The following is a 19,159-nucleotide window of genomic DNA, read 5'->3' as shown; positions in this document are numbered from 1 at the left end:
TCTGTTCCCTCGTGGCAGCAAGCGGTATTACAGGCTGCAATACAACAGCTACGCTACAGAGACTGCTACAGTGATTCTTATTGCGGCCACCTGCGGAGGCATTATTTGCAGAGTTTAGCACTTTCCGCCTCTAGCAACCAGCCAGCCTCTGGAGATAACGAGAGTTACCTTTCCTTCTAAAGGTATGTGGAGATCCTTCCATGAAAAGTGTAACATAAGTTCTAATTAGTATTAACCAAATAATGTTGGGTATAATTTTATAAACCAGTCTTTGCTTTGCCGCCACAAACTACAAAGCATGCTCTCTCGTTGTCAAAGTTCCCTAGTGGTGTAATATTAGGAGTTGTAATAATTGAGCCTGTTTTTACTTGGCTACCTGCTTTCTTTCATCTACTTAGACCCACGCCCCAACATTTACACAGGTGCTTTAAATCAATGGGGCTACTGAGGCTAGTAAAGTTAAGAGTTTGCAGAATCAGAGTATTACTATTTAGGCATGTTTGTTGTGTAAATAGTTGCAAGTAAAATATTGTTTCTTGATTAAAAATATCTCCTGATTCTTTAGCAAAACTAGAAGTGTCCAAACAAGAGAGGAAACCCTTTAATCATTTAATGGACTTTCTAAAAATCTCTTTCATATACTGATTTTCAATGCTGTAAGGGAGCACTGTGAAATGTGATGGAAACTTGCTTTCTCAAAACCTAAATGTTGTGCCTAAATTGTTCTAACATCAATAGAAGTGCTTCCATGAAATTTCTTTTAGAACATTGCAACAGAGAATTATTTTTAAAGGAGTAACATTGCTTTGCAGGGCTTCCAACCCAAATATTTTAGGAACCTGCTCAGAAAACCAGAATGAAGCTGGCTATAAATAAATGTAATATCAACAAATTGGCCTATAATGAATATTGTGCAAAGAGAAAACAACCAGAACAGTTAAAAGTAGGTTTTTAAAGAGTTTTCAATTTCAACAACCCAGGGTATTAAGTTTGTTTAGGGCTTTTTCAGTATCAGAATTTTAAGCTGATCTTGTCTTTCAGCCACATACTGCTTTTCACCAGTTTGACTGCACACTTTTAATAGTAAACAGGAACAGTAGTAAACAGCCTGCATTTCTCAACTCCAACACAAGAGTGTATGTATCTTCCAATTCTTCATAAAAATTATATGAAATACATCAGCAGTTTCTTGCATCAAATTTATTTGAAAACAAGTATTCAAAGTGCTTGTGGAGTGTTAAGTATACCACAGAAAGTATCTTTACTTATAACATCAGTGCCTAAAGGAGCAGATTAAAACCTAAAGAAAGTTATACGTGTTGGGATCTAGTCATATGTTGATATGCTTGATGCTTACTTTTTCATGCATCAATAGAGGTGGGAGGACTAGATGTGTTCCCCTGAATTATTTTTTTATAAATGGTTGTTTCATACTACAAAAAACACCTGACTTCATATAGAACTTTCCATTTTTAATATGCTTTAGGTCACAATAACTATGAAATCTTGACCCTGAGAGATAAGAAACAAGTAGATGACCTGATACTGTACTCTACCCTGCAGCGGAGGAGCTATGAACATGCCACTCTAAATGTGAGTGAGAAGTTTCCTTCTCCTAAACGTATCCCGCTCTTGCAGTGAGAGTGAAACCAAACTCTCCGTGCCATGTACTTTAGCATGATTGCGAAAACAAATTGGCTCTCTCTCTCTTCTCTTAAGGCTCTTCAGTCCGCTTCCCCTAAGGATATGGTGCTTTCATTAGAGAAATTCCAGGATCTTCTTACACTGGGCAAAACTTCTAGAGTTAACATATTTTCTTCATATTCTATGGATATTATTTATCATCTTTATTAGCAGACTGGAATATCCAATTTTTTTGTAAGAAGTTATGTTTGTGTGCATTTGTTTGACAGCAGCTCTTTTCCTTTTTAGTAAAAGCACTTCACACAAAGGCTTTAATGAGCAACCTTCAACCTGATTGAGGGAGGCTCTATCAAAGGCATCCTAACAAATGTAGTTGGTTGGCAGTTGAACACCAAACCCTGGAAAATAAACTGTAAGCAGGAATTCTGGGAAATAATTTATTCATAAAGGAGACAGCAAGCTCCAGATTTAGTGCAAGTTTCACTACACAGAGAGCAGGTACAATCATGAGCAAGAATTGCCATTGACAAGAGTTTACGATTTATTTTTCACTTTTGTATGTAGCCCCCCTTTTTTAAAAAGTATTCTATTTTTGTAATAAAAATTGACTATGCCCATCTTTGTGAAAAGTGCCATGCAGCTGGAGAATAGAGAACACATTTGCACTGCATAAAATGAGAGGAAGAGAAGGACTTATTTACGATGCAATGACACTAGTGTAAGAATTTAATTGTGGAAGTGTTTAGTTACCAAGTTATTGCCTAATTATTCAAAAATGGATTTTATTTATAAAAGGTTCATAAATTATTCAATGTTATAGCTGTGAGTTGTTTGCATTACTGATGGTTATAAGCACATCAGTGGAAAGTGTTATAGATGGTGTTGCAACCTGGTCCAGTCCTACCTCTGGGCATACACCAGTCTATTGCAAACAGCCCCAAATCCTGGGCTCCATGTTCTCCTAAATCCCCATATCTGGGTAGTGACTGATCACCGTAGCTAGCTCGGGGTCTCCGAGGCACATGCAGGTGCAGGCCCAGGGTCTGACCTCCTTCCTGGGCAGTGGGACCCTGAAGTTGTTGACTGACGGCTGTTGCTGCATTCTGGGCTTCCACCAGCCGACTACCACTGTACAACCACCTTACACCCTGCAAAAAGTGCCTCAACCTTTCAGAGGCCCCAATTGCTTAGGCATGTTCCTGCAGAGCTGACCTGGCTGTGGGGGCTCTGGTAACTTGATTAAACTCTTCAGGGATAACATAGCAGGAAAACAAGGAACGCAGGCTTAGCAAAGAAATGTTTAACCACAATCACAGTCTAATAGCAATAGAGTTACAGTTCTATGAAAATCAACAGAAACCTGTAAAGCAACCCCTCTGCTCCAATCTCTCCCCTCCTGGGAGTCCTGACATCGGTTAGCATTCTTAGACCAGGCAGTCCTTCCTGCCTTCTTGGCTTGGTCCTCTTGCACATCGTGGTTGTCTGTCCCTTCTGAGAGAAGCATCCCTCTTTTCTAGGGTTACCATACATCCTGGTTTTCCAGGACATTGCCTCTTTTTTGAGCCTCTGCCTCATCCTGGCAGATTTTTCGAACAGCCAATGTCCAGGATTTTTGTAGAGCAGATGCTGCAGCTCCAAAACAGCTCCAATTGGTCTGCTTCCCGCATGGTCCATTCCCTGCAGCCACAGCTGCCAGATCCCACCCACCCAGCCCCCAGCTCTGGAAGGGGTCCAACAGGGAGTGGCTGACTGATGGCTGTTGCTGCATTCTGGGCTTCCGCCAGCCGACTACCACTGTGACAGGGATCGACACTGCCCTCTCCAATTCCCTTTCCCACAGTGTCCTCTTTTTGGGAACCTGAAATATAGTAACCCTATACTCTTTTAAAACCATCTGTCCCCCATTTGCTTATGTGTTTTGGGCAGGAGAGTCCAAGCTCAGCCTTCCCCACCCTTTTGCGTCTATGTAAAGTCATTCAAAGTCAATGTTCCAGCAGGAAAGAGTAATTCAGAGTTGATTGGCCATTCACATCTTGTCTGACAGTCTTTCCACCAAGTGTCAAAGCACGCCCTCAAAATAGATGCTTTCACCCAGAAAAGATCACACCCCATGAAGGTTACAATACAAAGCAGAGGGTGTGAAACCCGTTGTTTCAGGGACTAACATGGAGTTGACAATGACAGACCGATCCCCAATCGGTCACAGATAGTTATAAACAACTTCTGACTTGCTGAAATCTGTAACTGATAACCATGAATAAAAGTCACTATTTATAAATGGATACTTAACATAAACAGTGACCTTTAACTTTTTATTATATGAGCACTCAGTCCAAAATCTTCACAAAACAGAGGAAGACTTGGTACCTTCCCAAAAAATTCACATTGTAAATTAGATATACAATTAAGACTTGCAAAGCAGTGTATCAGCAAAAGATAGTCAAGCCTCACAAGCTGTATATTTTCTACCACTCACCTTCTTTAGTGCATGACCAGTAGGAAGCTTTGTGAAATGTATATCAAGATAGTATCTGAACAGAGAAAACAGGTATCTGGAGGACAAGTGGAGAAAGAAGCAGGGTAATTTTTTCAAAAGTGACTTAAGGCTCCTAAATTGCTTAGATTTTTTGCAAATTTTATTCTCAAATCTATTCTCCAGGACCATACCACTTTAGGGGAAAGTCAGTGGAATGGTGATGAAAGGACAGGACATTCAATGGAAGAGTGGTAGTATGATGCCAGGTAGCCATTGTGACAGTCTTTTGAACATCCTTTTTGTATTAGTTGAGTGCCTAGGAGCTCTAGTCACAGACCAGGATCCCATTGTGCTAGTCACTGTTCAAACAGAACAAAGACCAGTCCCTGCCCCAACAAGATTACAACTTAATGTAAGACGACTTGCAATTTCTGTTTTGTTTGTTCCAAGACGGATAGTGTAAAAAGTAATTTATATTCTTACCTGTTCATTTGATTCTTGTGGCCTGGTTGAAACAGCATAGACTGCTGGGTTTTCCTCTTCCTCAGTAGATATCAGGCAAGCTATACCAAAGTAGTATGGATTCTTCTGGCTCCAGAGTCATCTCTCTACTATACGTTCTGATGGAACCCAGGTGAGAGTTTCTATAGCCTACAATTAGATCATGGCTGGGTCTCGACCACAATGCTTTCCTCCTGTGTGGATACATGTGCTATTTCAACCAGGCCACAAATCAAGTTAACAGGTAAAGGCATAAAATTTGCACCAGTCTCTTGACACCAATTAGTAGATTTGGTAAATCATTCCCTGTTAAAAAAAAAAAAAAGGCATGATAGAGACCAGAGATAGAGGCTAGATAAAGTATTGGAGGAGAAGAAAAGCCAGGAATATGCCAAAACTGAAGAGAATGGGAAAGAACAATTTCTGTTCTGAAGCGTCTTATCTCAGAGCACTGTGCATCAACTGCTGCCATAACTTTCAAATTGTGTGCTTTACACACTTGTATAAAGTACTTCTAAATGGTAATTTTGCAGAGCTCCTCTAAAGGTACAACTCCACTCCAAATAAGAGACCTGATGGAATACACTTTGATCCTTTTCAGAGAAGTAACTACAGCTGACTTGAAGCTTCCTGAATGCAAGCTCTTAACCACTTTGCCAGGAAGCCTTAAGTCTCTCCCTAACATCTTGGAAAATTATGATCTATAGAAAGGCTATGACCTATATAGTAATCTAGATATGACAAGACTTTTCTTTCCTGAAATTCAAGTTAGGAAAGAACCTGAAATGGGAAGCTTCCTCTTTAAGTTAAAATTCTGAAGCCATTTTAGGAAAGAAGCTCAGATACATAGAAAGGACAGTTTATCCTTGAGGAAAGCCAGGAAAATAGACATGTTTATCAATTTGATTTTTTTGTTCAGATGTGTAAATGTTAATCTTAGTTAACAAATGGCAGAAGCAGAGACCAAGTGAATATTCCTTTACCACCAAAAAAGGGCAAAATATTTTCATATAATTGAGACAACATAATTGAAACTTTTACACATTGCTTTAACTTCATTAACATCTATCAATTTTAGCAATTACAAGATTCTGTATCAACAAGGTAAGATTCTTTATACTTAGGAATACTGTTAAAACAGTTTATTAAAATGCATTTTTTAAAATGCTCACAGTACAAAATTTTTTAGCGACCCAAACTGTGGGATGTTTCTCTCTGCAGCAAAGCAGACAAGAGCAAAAACATTAAGTGTACAGAAATCAGGTTGGCAGAACCCCACTAACAATCCCTCCATCCCTCCAAAAAAACAAGTGAATACGAAGATATATTTAATAGTTGAGCGCAGAGCTACAGATCAGCTGCTTTACATTGTATGGTCAAGCTTTTCAAGAGCAACAATTGTGTATGTACCCAACCTGAGATATCTTAAAAAGGCCTGATGTTTGGAAACGGAAAGTGCTGAGCACCCACCCTCTGAAAAATCAGGGCTCTTTAAAGTGTCACAAGTTGAAAACACAAAAAGGAGGAATCCAAAAATCAAGGCACTTTTAAAAATCTTGGCCTATGTAGATTCTTATGCAGATTTCTTTTATCACATAGTCCAGTGCCCTTTCAAATAATGCTATTAATTGTATGCATGGAGGTATGATCCACTTTCTACCCTTCTCACCAGGGGAAGGAGCCACACAACGGGCAAAGCCAGTAACAGCGCAGACACTAAGTTGCCATTTAGAGTGACTAGATAGCAAGTATGAAAAATCAGGACTGGAGATGGGGAGGCAATAGGTGCCTATATAAGACAATGCCCTGAATATCAGGATTGTACGTACAATAAATCAGAACACCTGGTCACCCTATTGCCACTCCACATGGATGACCTAGGATTCACAGAATTAGAGCAAGAATTTTCTGCATATCCTAAGAGTATGTGGGTGGCAGGCTATGCTGTTATCCCTCCTTACAAGGAACAGGATGCAGGGAGGAAAAGGTGGCCCTATGCAAACTGTTTGAAAACCTTTTCTTTTTAAAAAAAAGTTGGAGTCAACTCACTTACAATGTAGGTTTATCATAGAGGATCTGATCAATGGCCAATCTACTGTCCTGTCTTTGATAATTACTGCTGATACTTTAGGGGACAGAGAAATATATTTCATAGCGGACAATTATGGAATAATCTGCCCAAAAAAGGATATTCCTTGCTGAACCCAAGTATCCCATGCAGTTTTATATTATTTTATTTTATCTAGTAAAACTGACTATGATTTTATATCTATATAAATGTTTAATCCTTTTTTAAATTCTGCTAAGCTATTGCCTCAGGTCTTGGGGTAATGAACTTCACAGACTTACTATGAATTGTACAAGATAATATTTCCTTTGATCAGGTTTTTAATTTGTAGCTTTCCAATTTCACTGAATGTCTCCTTGTGCTTGCACTGTGAAAGAGTGAAGGACAGTGGCCACTTTACCTTCTGTACACAACTCATTTTGTATACTATTCTACAACCTATTTGTCTCTTTGCTAAGTAGTCCCAATCTTTTTAATTTATTTCTATGAAAGTCTAATTTTTGTTATTTTAAGAATTTTACTGTATTTTAAATTTTACTTGTCTACAATACTGAAAGTCAAGAATTCCAAATATTTTACAAGCAACTCATACATTTTGTACGTACTTTTTTATTTTGGATTATTCTTGCTCATACCTTTTTTTAAAAAAGAACATTTTTATTATGTATATTGCACAACACATCCTAAATGCTTTGAGATTATCTTCTGACTTTAACCCAAAATGATTTATTTGTACAAGTGTGAGAAAAATGCACACTTGGCTAATATTAAGTTTTTCCAAATAAGCAAAAAAATTGCCAATTTATATGCTAGAGGTATTTTTCCACTGTTTTATCCTGCTTATGATTTCTACTGGTATCTGTGTTGTAAACAGCTCTTAAAAGATTTGTGTGTTTTTTAAAAAACAAAACACATACTCTTGTTAAATCAGTGGCACATTCTTGTTAAATCAATATTACATAAATCTTTCAAATAAGGAGTTCTGTTCAACCAACATCAAATTTGAGCTGGAATAGTACTAAAATACTCCTGATTGATGGCTCATGGATAATGATGAACAACAATTTTGAGTGGCTTTTGATGCTACTAGAAAGGAAACAATCTACCTTAATGCAGCATTCTAAACACACTTATTTAGCAGCAGCTGAAGAATACAATAGCCATAGTGCCTATGAACCTGCAAGTACTCCTACATTTTTGACTACAACACTGAAATTTGTGCATTGCGCTTTAGACAGATTACATAAACACTTTTATAATAAATTTTAAAATAATCAGACTATGTTCTGGTTTTAAATGTTTATTTATAAGAAACATATTTTTCTACCCACATGGCCAACAAAAAAAGTTAATTTTTCAAAAATTTTAAACCATCAGTTTACCTTTCCTGTAAGTTTCAGCATCAATGTTTTATTTAAAATAATAATAAAAAAAAAAAAGTCTAAATTTCAGCTGTTTTTTTTCCTGCTCAGTTAGAGCCAAAGAAAACAAGTACCTTTGACTGGAGAGCTGCAGGGAATAGGAGGAGAAAGTGATAAAATTTATTCATAATATACAAGTATAAAAATATGTTGCTTAGGATTCAGTATAATAATTTAATAACTTTTTGCTGTTTCATAAGTATCTGGGAATGGAACAGATACATGTCCTGATCCTGTCACAAGAGGTAGAATGCCAGCATTTGGTACAACGTTCCAGGAGAGAGTCAAAGTGACATTTCTGTTTCCCCTGTAAAATCAAAACAGATCATCAGAAGAAATACTCAACTTATAAAGACATAAGTTACCTTGAATGTGAATACTTTTCTGTGAGCCAGAACTGATGGGCATTTTAAATTTACAGAGTTTGCATTCATTTACAATATTTGCACAAAGCTACTGCATGGAATATGACCTAGAGTCCGGATAACTCTCCTGCAAAGTAGTTGAGGGTTCTCCACACCTTGCAGGACATGACTAACTCTGCAAGCACAGGCTGAAACCTGGCAGCCAACTGCTTCTGGCAGCCACTTGCTTTTCAGCCCACTGAATTGGGGGGTCTGGATCTCTACCACATAGCACATCTCATCAGCTGCTTTCTGAAGATGTAATAGTCTTGAAACAATTCTAAGATTTAAAAGAATGTAATGAGCTGTTAAATATTCATATTCCCCTTTACTTACCTCTCTCCCACTCCTACCTCAGCAACACACAAATATCCAGAGTACAGAACAGTTACACTATAAAGAAATGTAATTTACTCACTTGAGACCATTTCCATCATCAAAGAAAAAGTATTTTGATTTCATGTCTTTTAGTAACAGCTTTGGACTATCTCCTCTCAAAATGATCTTGTCCCAAAGGACAACCTGGTTCAGGGCCTACAATTAAAATTAATCACTGAGTTAACACAATGAAGTATATCTGATCACTGGAAATTACAAAGTATTACTGATTCAAGAAACTGAAATTGCAGAGCATAAACTTTGTTTTACGGATTGCAAGTGTAACAAAACTATGTCTCACAAGAACAAAGGTTTACCACTACAACATTTAAATATGGTAAAGATAACAGATCTGACAGAACCTTATTTTAAGGATAGCAGATTTTAAAGACATACCAGTAAAAAGTATGATGGGTCAAGGATGTTAGTTTCTAATTGTAATTACAACTGTAAAAGTGATTTTAAACTATATAACTTGTATTTAGACATTGTCTCAAGAATGAAAGACTTGAGTTGTACTGTAATCAAACCCTATCATTTTGTTCAAAATTTTCAGTGGTTTTTTTATTAAAGATTACTGTATTCAGATTTGTAAGTATAATTCCAAAAGAATAACTGCACCTCAGTAAGGTGTCCTGAATTCATAAGAGGTTTTATGCATCTCTTCTGAACTACTTACTCAGCAATGATGATCTGCCATATTGGGGTACTCAGAATTTTGTCTGGTGTCTTCTGATACAATTTGAACAAGAGACTAAAATATACCATTATAATGTACCAATTTATAAGAGCTGGCTGTTTATAAACTGAACTTATGAAATATAAAACAAGATAATGGACTCTTAAAGCCCAATTAATGAAACAGACAATTCTAAAAATTGATTCAGCAAGCGCAGTTGTGCTACCAGCATAGATGGAATATTACTTTATTTAAATGGTCATTAAAAGCAGATTAGGTAGTGACGTAGTCTTGAGAATTAATTTTAAAAATCATTTTATGAAAATTCTGACCTTTCTACAGTGGCAGAATAGCTGTACCAGTTGAAACAGTTGAGAACAGCAGTTTTAAGTGACAAAGTTGTATAGCATTTTAGCTATGTCACTATTTCAGAAAGTCAAAAGACGTAACATTTGGAATTCTTACTATTAAATATCAGCAAAAGTCAAAGATTGCAGGAATAAGTCAAAGTAGTATGAAATTTTTGTACCATCATCTTTCCTAGGATGATTACAGCATGTTAAATAGCAGCTAAACCAAATAATTTTAATTGTTTAAATTTTCTATTTCATACTTACATTGTTTTTTGTTGAATATTCTGCAGATAAATACAGAAATAACTGTTTAACATTCCAATCAAATATAGTTTGCAGATGTGAGCAAGTTAAGGAAAATGGTATACCAACTTTATTTTTAAATGATATTTCTACCAAAAGCCAACATAGATCATCTCATAGTACAATATAATTATAACATTTAAGATATTTTCCTACATTTCAACATAGCTGATGTTATCTGCTCTCCAGGGCATACTACTTAAAGGGTGTTCTAACAGAAACTTTAATTTTTTTTTAGTCAATATGAAAAAAATTAAAGGTAATCAGTATCTCTTTAAAAGCATGAGAAATAGTTTTTTGTACATGTCTAAGAGTAAGACTACGTTTTAGTCACTGGTATTTTTAGTAAAAGTCATGGACAGGTCACAGATAGTAAACAAAAATCCACTGGCTGGGAACCACGGCCAATGGGAGCTGCAGGGGCAGTGCCTATGGGAGGAGGCAGCACGTGGAGCTAGGAGCTGAGGGAGGGACGTGTTGCCGCTTCCGGGGAGCACCCCCAAAGTAAGCGCCGCCCAGAGCCCTCACCCCCTCCTGTGCCCCAACACCCAGCCCCCCCCCCCCCCCAAAAGTCTCCTTCTGCTCCTGGGGGTGGAAGAGGTGGCCCAGACTGCCCCAGCAGCGGCCGGTGTGACTGGCCCCGGCGCTGCCTCAGCTGCTCAGGCAGCCCCGGAGCCAGCTACACTGGCCACTGCAGAAGTCACAGAAGAGACTGAGACTAGGGGTGAGGTAGAGGGGAGACAGCTCTTGCAAGGAGCTGAGGCACAGAGGGAGAACTGGGATTGGCTGGGAAAAAGAGAGTGGGATAAGGAGCCAGAAGGGGAGAGAAAGGAGGAGCCAGAGTAGAAAACATTAAGAAAGCGAAAAGGAAAATAAAAGAAACGCAAAAACAAGAGACAGGCAATCAAAGATAGAGGGAAAGGGGAGAAAGTAAGATGGGAAGAAAAACAGAGGACAGAAGTTTTGATATAATTGTGTATGCTGCTCAATAAATTATTTCCAGTGATGATAAATGCAACTGATATTTAATATTTTAGTAAATAAAGGACCATGTCTGCCCTCAATCTTTTAACAAAAATACTCCCAATGACATCCATATTATAGGTCCTTAACTTTATAATCCAGGCTTTCCTAACAGAATGAATTTGAAACCCATGTCATAGATCTTTAAGTATACATAAAATATACATTACATAAGCAATCCCTATGATTAACTAATTCTCTCCTTACCGACCTACACCCATATCGTGGCTCTCCATGTTAAGCAATATCACTCCTCTAATATTTGGCGTGAGGATGCTACAGCAAGAATGATTGAGATGATCAGAGCTAATCCTGAGCCTACCACTATACACAGAAGACTTCAACCACGCACGAGCATGTTTGTCATTGAGGCAATCGTTGTGGGCCTATCTGTCCTGCCCAGATTTCTCTGCGATGTTGATGTGGTGTGAAGAATGGGCTGCAGTTGATGTCAGATACCAGTCTCTTGACCCAACCATGTGTGTACCAGCTTTATTTGCCATGCTGCTCATGGGCCTTCTGGCCTGATTTCAAACAGGCCAGGGTAAATGGGCAGCCAGCCTTCACACCTGGGACCAACAGAAAATCCTAAATGCGTCTGTGACCAAACACGTCACATATTACTGATGACTGCACTCTGACCAGATTTAATGGTGGCTAGAGGATTCTGCGCTTTGCTGATGAGGTTGCCATAAACTGTCTTGGTAAGCTCTTCATCCGATAAGAACTACAGTAGGACCTCAGCGTTACGAACACCAGAGTTATGAACTGACCTGTCAACCACACACCTCATTTGGAACCAGAAGTAACAATCAGGCAGCAGCAGAGACAAAAAAAAAAATCAAATACAGTACAATACTGTTAAACATAAACTACTTTAAATAAAAAAAGGAAAGCAGCATTTTTCTTCTGCATAGTAAAGTTTCAAAGCTGTATTGAGTCAATGTTCAGTTGTAAACTTTTGAAAGAACAACCATAACATTTTGTTCAAAGTTATGAATGTTTCAGAGTTACGAACACCTCGGGTTATTTGTAACTCTGAAATGTTTGTAACTCTGAGGTTCTACTGTATTTCTCTCCTGAGCCAATACATTCTCTAATTCCATTTACTTTAAAACACTGCTTTCCAGAGATATTGGTGGTTCTCCTCAAACTTTTTACTTTCTTAAGGTCTTCTGGTTTAAATATTTGGGGACTGGTTTCATACATTACAACCATAACCATTACGGAAGTGGTGTCAACAATATAGCAGAGTTTATATTTTAAGTATTAGTGTTTTTATAAAGGATATCTGCAGTAACATCAAATGTAACAAATCCTAGATCACTTCTTTCTCTAGGCCCAGTGAAGTCTTCCACATTTTTTCTAAAAAATAAAAAAAATAAAGAAAAAAAGAACACAAAATTAGCATAGTTTGCATTATTTGTTTTATGTCAATGAACATTCTTATTGGTTTCCGTTGTACACTTTCCACCATTTTGATTGATTGATACACCCATTTATTATATCTTGTCTTAATCAGATGGTAAGCACTTTAGGTCAAGAACACTGTTTTACTGTTTGTACACTTCCTAGCACAATGGAGCCCTTATCCTGATTGGTGCATTTAGGCACTACTAGAATTCAAATGATAAATAAGAGTAATAATTTATGGACTTTTTCCTGCCTACCGAGACATGGGCAGCGCCACTGTACTTCATTTGATTTTAGTCAAGGATATGTAGCCATCACCAACTAATCAATGCCAATTTGAACAACTGCAGCAGCAAAGTCAGTCATTCTGGTTGTACTACTATTTTCAGTCATACCAACTGATTTTACATCACAAAGAGCCCCTTAGCCCATCTACATTAGCCACCTGTTAACCCTGATTTCATATTTGTGCTGCCACACACATTGTAAAGTTCTCCCTTGGCACGTAAAATCCTCAAACAAAAAAATACTACATTGGTTCAAAGTTTATGCTCTCTCCACAATATTAAGTCATCATGCAGTTAATCATGACATAATTTGGTTGACAATGGATAAACCTCACCACCAAAACTTCAGGAACGTTGAACTCGACATTATGATTAGCTCCAGACTAAAACTGAGCTTATTCAAATCTCAATGCATAAAAAACAAAAAAAACCCAGGCCCCTGAGCTTTAAAAACAAAAAATTAAGTTTGCTACATTGATTAGTGCCTTCCTTACTTCAAAAAGAAAGAAGCTAAGAAAGCCCAAAGTTTTGTTTTTGAAGACTGACTACAGACTGTTCCTTCCCTTCACACAAACTAACATATCTTCACAGTATATGCACCTACATGACAGGTGCATAGAGTCACTGTCAATCTGTTACAGGAAGAATCCACACATTAAACTAGGGTTTGGCCAAAAGAAACCATTGAAAAAAGATGCAACTAGAGAGATCCTCATTATGCTGCTCCAATTCCATTCCGACTGGGTTACTAGTTCAGTTTTTAAAAATGTGGCTTACAGAGATGAAAGATGTTTAGAGACATTTAAAGTTTGTCAATACATGTTTATATAGCCAATCACACTTTTTAAAAGACAGCAATTAAAAAAGGGAAGGTGGCATGTAGGAAAAGGTCTAGCATTAAGTCTGACAGAAGCCAATCAAGGAATTTGAAATCAAAAGAGAATATTCCCCTTTGTCAACATGTCTTGCCTTCATATAAAGCAGGAGTCTTGGTGTGTGTGATTGTGTGCAATGTGTGCACTGCAACAGCCTTCTCACAGAGAACTGGCAGAGAGGAGGAGAAAGGACACCAGTACAGCAGAGTTGACTGTCGTGGGGTTCCCTCATTGGCCCAGACAGTGGGAAGTGAGAGAGCCGGAAGGAAACTGCAGGGGCAGACACTGACTGTCCTTATTCTAGGCCCAAGCTACAGAGGAGACGGGGGGAGTTGCGGGGGACACTGATGTGGCAAAAGATTTGTTTAACGTCTCCCTAAACAATCAGGACAGGCAGCGTCCCTAGATTCCCATGCCACAGCCCCCTCGTTTACAGGTGCTGGGTGCGGTTCACCCCCCCGGGCAGGGGGCGCCGGCTGCTCCCCCTCCCCACAGGCAGAGTTTGGCTCGGTGCCTCAGCAGCCCCGGGGCCCTGGGTGCGCAAACCTCCCGCGTGCTCGGGGCGGGCACGGAGGGGCAGGGCCCCGGGGCCGCACTCACAGCATGACCCGGGAGACGGCGATGCGGACGGGCACGCTGCGCTCCTTGAAGGCGGTGGTGATGAAGCAGCCGAAGGTCAGCGCCGCCATGACGCTCAGCGAGAAGGCGAAGAGCGAGTTGGCCCGGGACAACACCGTGTTCATCTCTCCGCCCGGCCCGGCCGCTCAGCCACGCAGGCCCCGGCCCCTCCCTGCCGCAGCCCCACGGGCGGACACCGGCTCGGCAGCGCCCGGCGGCGGGTTTCTGCGGGGCCAGGAGCAGCAGCAGCAGCAACCCCCTCGGTGCGTGAGCCACCGGCAGCAGCAGAGAGGCGAGGCCGGGCCGGATGCGCCTGAGCCCGCCCAGCCAGCGGGGAGGAGCCGCGCGACCCGCGCCACCGCCCTCCCGGGGAGGCGGGACATCCTGCCCCGGCCCCTCACCCAGGCATCTCCTGCGCGTGCCCCCAACCGACAACCCGCCCCGCGCGCCTCTGCCCACAGCAGCATCCGCCTGGTACCCCAGAGCTGGCACCCACCCCCCAGCTCCACGCCTCGCGCCAGGCTCTGCTTTCATGCGCCTGCCCACTAGCTTTCGAGCCATCCTCCTCGAGCATCTGTATTATTCATGACCAGTCTCTCATTCCCTTGGGTTTGGGATATTCTCTCTCTGTCAATCTCTCGTGTCACATTGATGGCAGAGCCGTTTCTCTGTTCACTGCGGTTTGGGTGTCTGTTACCAACTCCAGTTACACATGCTGATTTTGTTCTGGAGAGTCTGCTAGCATTACACGTTTCATTATGCGACTAAGGAAGTCAGCTAGGCCTGGCCTGGAGTAGGAAAAAATACTTGTAGCTGGCAGCAGGTGTCAGCACCCGTTCAGCTACATTTAGATGAAACTTCCTGGGTAGAGCAGGAAAAACGGTCTTCAACACCTTACTCCTGATCTTTTTGTGGGTACAGACTAACACAGCTGCTACTCTGAAACCGGTCTTCAACACCTTACAAGTTAAGACCGGATCCTAGTGTGGTGGCTCTGTAGCAGTCAAGCTTGCTAGTTTTGATTTGTTCTTTGATTTGCTATTGTTTTGGTCTATTGTCCTGAGCACTGTTTGATTTGGGTGAGGATTTGTGCCATAGTGATGGGAGTTTAGTGTTGTTGAAGCCTTCCAGTGATGTCCCTGAAAAATGGATTGTGTTTTCAAAGTGATTGAAAAAGTCTCCGGCCCATTTGGCATGGCAAGTAGGAAACGTCCCCTGTAAAGGATTGAAAAGGTCTAAATTTCTAGCCTTTCTGGTTGCAAAGATGATCTTCTAAATGTGAACAGAAGCAATGTTGTCCTGTGTGTATAGACAGACAGCTTCAGTGACTCTGTTGCTGCTTATAACTAAGGCTACGATTTAGTCATGCATATTTTTAATAAAAGTCATGGGCAGGTCCCGGGCAATAAACAAAAATTCACGCGTGATCTGTCCATTACTTTTACTAAAAAAATACCCAACTAAATCTTGGGGCAGCCGCTGCTGCAGTAGGCTGCTGCTGTGGAGGGAGGGGCAGAGCTGGCCCAGTGGCACCGGCTGCTTGAGGCACCAGCTGCCTCAGGCCCCCGGAGCAGCAGCAGCCGGGAGGTGCACTGGGAGCTGCTGAAGCTGTGGCTGCTCCAGCCACCCCGGGTATCATTGCCAGGAGCCACTGAGACCAGCCGCAACTGCCGCTGCTCGGGTGGACCCCGGGGCCAGCTGCTCAGGCGATCAGTGCTGCTGGCTGCAGGGCCACTCCAGCAGCTCTGGTGTGGCTGTCCCCAGGGCCACCTGAGCAGCTGATCCTGGAGCCAGCTGATTGGGTGGTCCTAGGGTCAGCCACACTGGCTGCTGCAGAAATCACGAAGGTCGCGGAAAGTCATGGAATCCGTGACTTCTGCGACCCCCGTGACAAACAGGGAGCCCTAATTATAGTTTTCCCACTAAACATCAGTGAAACCAACAAGACTATGGTCAATTTCACTGCTGCTATTTAGAACCCTATGGGTAGAAATGAAATAGTCAAGTATAATATCACATTTTCACTTTGCTGTTGTTTAGGAATACTATGAGCAGCTGGAGAAGAGGACTCCAGAACAGAAACTGTGGAAAGGGTAAAGTACAGTAGAACCTCAAAGTTAGGAACATCAGAGTTATGAACTGACCAATCAACCACACATCTCATTTAGAACCAGAAGTACTCAGCAGCAGACAGATTACAAAAAAGCAAATACAGTACACTACTAAAAAATAAAGGGAAACTTTAAAAAAATTGACAAGCTTCGGAAACTGTTTCTATGCTTGTTTTATTTAAATTAAGATAGTTAATTAACCATTTTTCTTCTGCATAGTGAAGTTTCAAAGCTGTATTGAGTCAGTGTTCAATTGTAAACGTTTGAAAGAACAACCATAACATTTTGTTCAGAGTTACGAACAACCTCAATTCTGAAGTGTTCGTAACTCTGAGGTTCTGGTATAGTGAAATCGTTCCTAACAGCAGTTAAGCTGCTGCTGGGCAGGCAGATGGCCATGTGGAGTCCTCTCCGTGGGCTGTATGGGGAATTCTCTGCTTCCTACCTCCTTCTCAGCCCCACTTTGTTTCTCAGTGTGGAGCTGGAGAATGCAGAGCATGATACGAGAGCACCTGTTTAGGTGGAAGGGAAATTGTGGCCTCCCTATGACTATGAAGAAAAGCTCAGCTTACTCAAAGGAGGGAGGCAGAGCAGGCAGCTGGTGCCATATTCAGAGGTAAAGAAGATACTCTGGAAAGAGATACTGGGTATGGGAGAACTGATTTATTTGGGAGAAGAGCATGGTGGCACAGGTTTTCACCAGGGCTAATATACTTAGTCCTGTGGCCAGTAAGTGTTGGGAATTTTTTTTTTAATTCCAGATTTACAATGTACATCAAATTAAATTGACCAAAACTGGTTCTAAATATGCTTTGGAGCCAAAGACAGCACATTTTTGGCATCAAGTTAATTTGCTTTTGCCCACTACATGGCATACAGAGCCTTATAAGGTAAAGTGCTTTTATACATCACTGGTTTAGCTGAGACCTTCACACTTCATTGTGCTTTGCATTCCATGGCAAGAAGCCTGACTCACTGATCTCCCTTGCTGTGGTTTTATCTCAGTCCCTGAGTCAATTCTTTGTTCTCTGTCACAGTGTATTTTTATGTCTCTTGTCAAAGTACCAATAGCTTTTAACTAGAGATTGCCATTCCTTTTCTCAAGCCAGGATATGTTTTGCTAGGTCTGTCATCACTTAACTGATACTTCTTAGGGGAGGGATTTAAAAAAAAACATTAATAGTAGGATAGCTACCCTGCCACGTGACTGTGGTATAATCTTTTAAGTCTAACTCATGTCATGTAATTGAGGCCAGGAAATAAAAATGAGCCGCTTACCAGCACCAGTCATAACTTCTGACACCACACAATAAAGGTAACTAAATATTTGTCAAAAAAGGGTAAATGTAGTCACCTTTTTCTCTCAGTCACTCTGGAAGATAACATGACTGAGAATTGGAAGATAGTTCCACGCTTTCCTGAAAACACGTGGTATTGAAGAGATATCAGAGATTGAAATCCTGCCCCCTCCTACAGGTGGCAAATCTAACAGAATTATTGGAAATATACGATAAATTCCAATAGGCTCATGAAGGACTGCAAAATATTAGACAGTTATTTTAAAAAGTTTAAAATAATTTGAACCAATCAAAACTGTTACTTTACATTAAACCATATACAAGATGAGACCATTGTCAATTATCTTAAAGACCTACTAAGTAAAACTGAATAAGTTAAGTATTGATGGAGGTCCAAAAGATTTGAATAAGGCCAACAAATGCGAGAAAATAGTTGTGGAGGTCATGTCATAGCTTCAAAACACCAGAGTAGTTAGTATGAGTTTGGGTTGCAAGCCAAAGTTTTTGGGAGCCCTGACTTGAAACAGAAAATATAAAACTTTTCACCTTCAACTCTACTTTTGATTAGATTGATATACCTCATGCAGAGGCAAAGCAGCATATCCTCAAACTTTCAGAATCTGGAAAGGGTGGAAATAACAGTTGATGAACTGCTGATTATTGGGAAGAAATAATTAACACAATGAGAGTATGTAATGTTCTGCAGTTTGCCAAAGATAATAACCTTAAATTGATCAGTAATAAATGCCAGATAGAGCTGCATAAATTTAGATCACTAGAATGGACAAAGTGACAGAGGAGTTTGAAAGGACCCATGAAAGGTGGAGGCAGTTGCATAAATGGAAAGATCTGCAAAACAAGGAGAGCTTACAGAGATTTATCGACATGATAACTTAAATAAGCAAATTCACCCCTAATTTGTCACAATTAAGTGCTTCACTCAAAATAATGCTTGACAGGATAGAAGGTCACCGGGATGATTAGCAAGCATTAAGACATTAAAAAAAAGATGACTTAGGAGTACAAGTATCAAAATATTTAGAGATTCAGAATGAACTGAAGATCTAGGTAGGTTAGAAATTGTCCCTCTGCAGATGGAATTGCAAGTACTCAAATATAAAACAATACCCCTGTTTCAAACTCCTTATTGTGGACATTGTTCCAAGACCACCTATAAATAGTGAATGCAAGTACCTGTAGGAAGAGGAGTTAAAAGTAAATAGGATGTCATTTATTTTATGTTTATACAGTGCCCAGCACAATAGGGTCCGAAATTTGACTGGGATCCCTTGGCAGTACAGTAATAC

General features: G+C 40.3%; 1 protein-coding gene and 1 long non-coding RNA gene across 2 annotated transcripts; one reads left to right on the top strand and one right to left on the bottom strand.

The window, feature by feature from the left end:
- Positions 1–23: 23 nt before the first annotated feature.
- LOC135983688 (uncharacterized) lies at positions 24–8,164 on the top strand. The gene is made up of 3 exons (XR_010601436.1): positions 24–182; positions 1,487–1,593; positions 1,720–8,164. It is a non-coding gene; the product is annotated as an uncharacterized LOC135983688 (long non-coding RNA).
- Positions 5,585–14,794, bottom strand: SPCS3 (signal peptidase complex subunit 3). The gene is made up of 5 exons (XM_005304172.4): positions 14,426–14,794; positions 12,542–12,615; positions 10,189–10,265; positions 8,933–9,048; positions 5,585–8,417 (listed from the first exon to the last, which is right to left on the bottom strand). The coding sequence occupies exons 1-5, from the start codon at positions 14,566–14,568 to the stop codon at positions 8,285–8,287; spliced, it is 543 nt and encodes a 180-aa protein (XP_005304229.1). The 5' UTR covers positions 14,569–14,794; the 3' UTR covers positions 5,585–8,284.
- Between the last annotated feature and the right edge of the window lie 4,365 nt (positions 14,795–19,159).

This window comes from Chrysemys picta, chromosome 5 (genome assembly GCF_011386835.1).
Source record: "Chrysemys picta bellii isolate R12L10 chromosome 5, ASM1138683v2, whole genome shotgun sequence".
In the NCBI taxonomy this organism is placed as follows: domain Eukaryota; kingdom Metazoa; phylum Chordata; order Testudines; family Emydidae; genus Chrysemys; species Chrysemys picta.
This window is presented reverse-complemented; position numbering and strand designations above follow the sequence as displayed.

What these genes read in the sequence shown, in the direction of transcription:
- SPCS3 (XM_005304172.4), bottom strand. Translation starts at nt 14,568, where the DNA reads ATGAACACGGTGTTGTCCCGGGCCAACTCGCTCTTCGCCTTCTCGCTG. An exon ending in TACATTTGATGTTACTGCAG is followed by an intron (nt 10,266 to 12,541) that starts ATATCCTTTATA and finishes TAACTTGCTCAC; the next exon opens with ATCTGCAAACTATATTTGAT. An exon ending in AATATTCAACAAAAAACAAT is followed by an intron (nt 9,049 to 10,188) that starts GTAAGTATGAAA and finishes TTTTAATTGTAG; the next exon opens with GCCCTGAACCAGGTTGTCCT.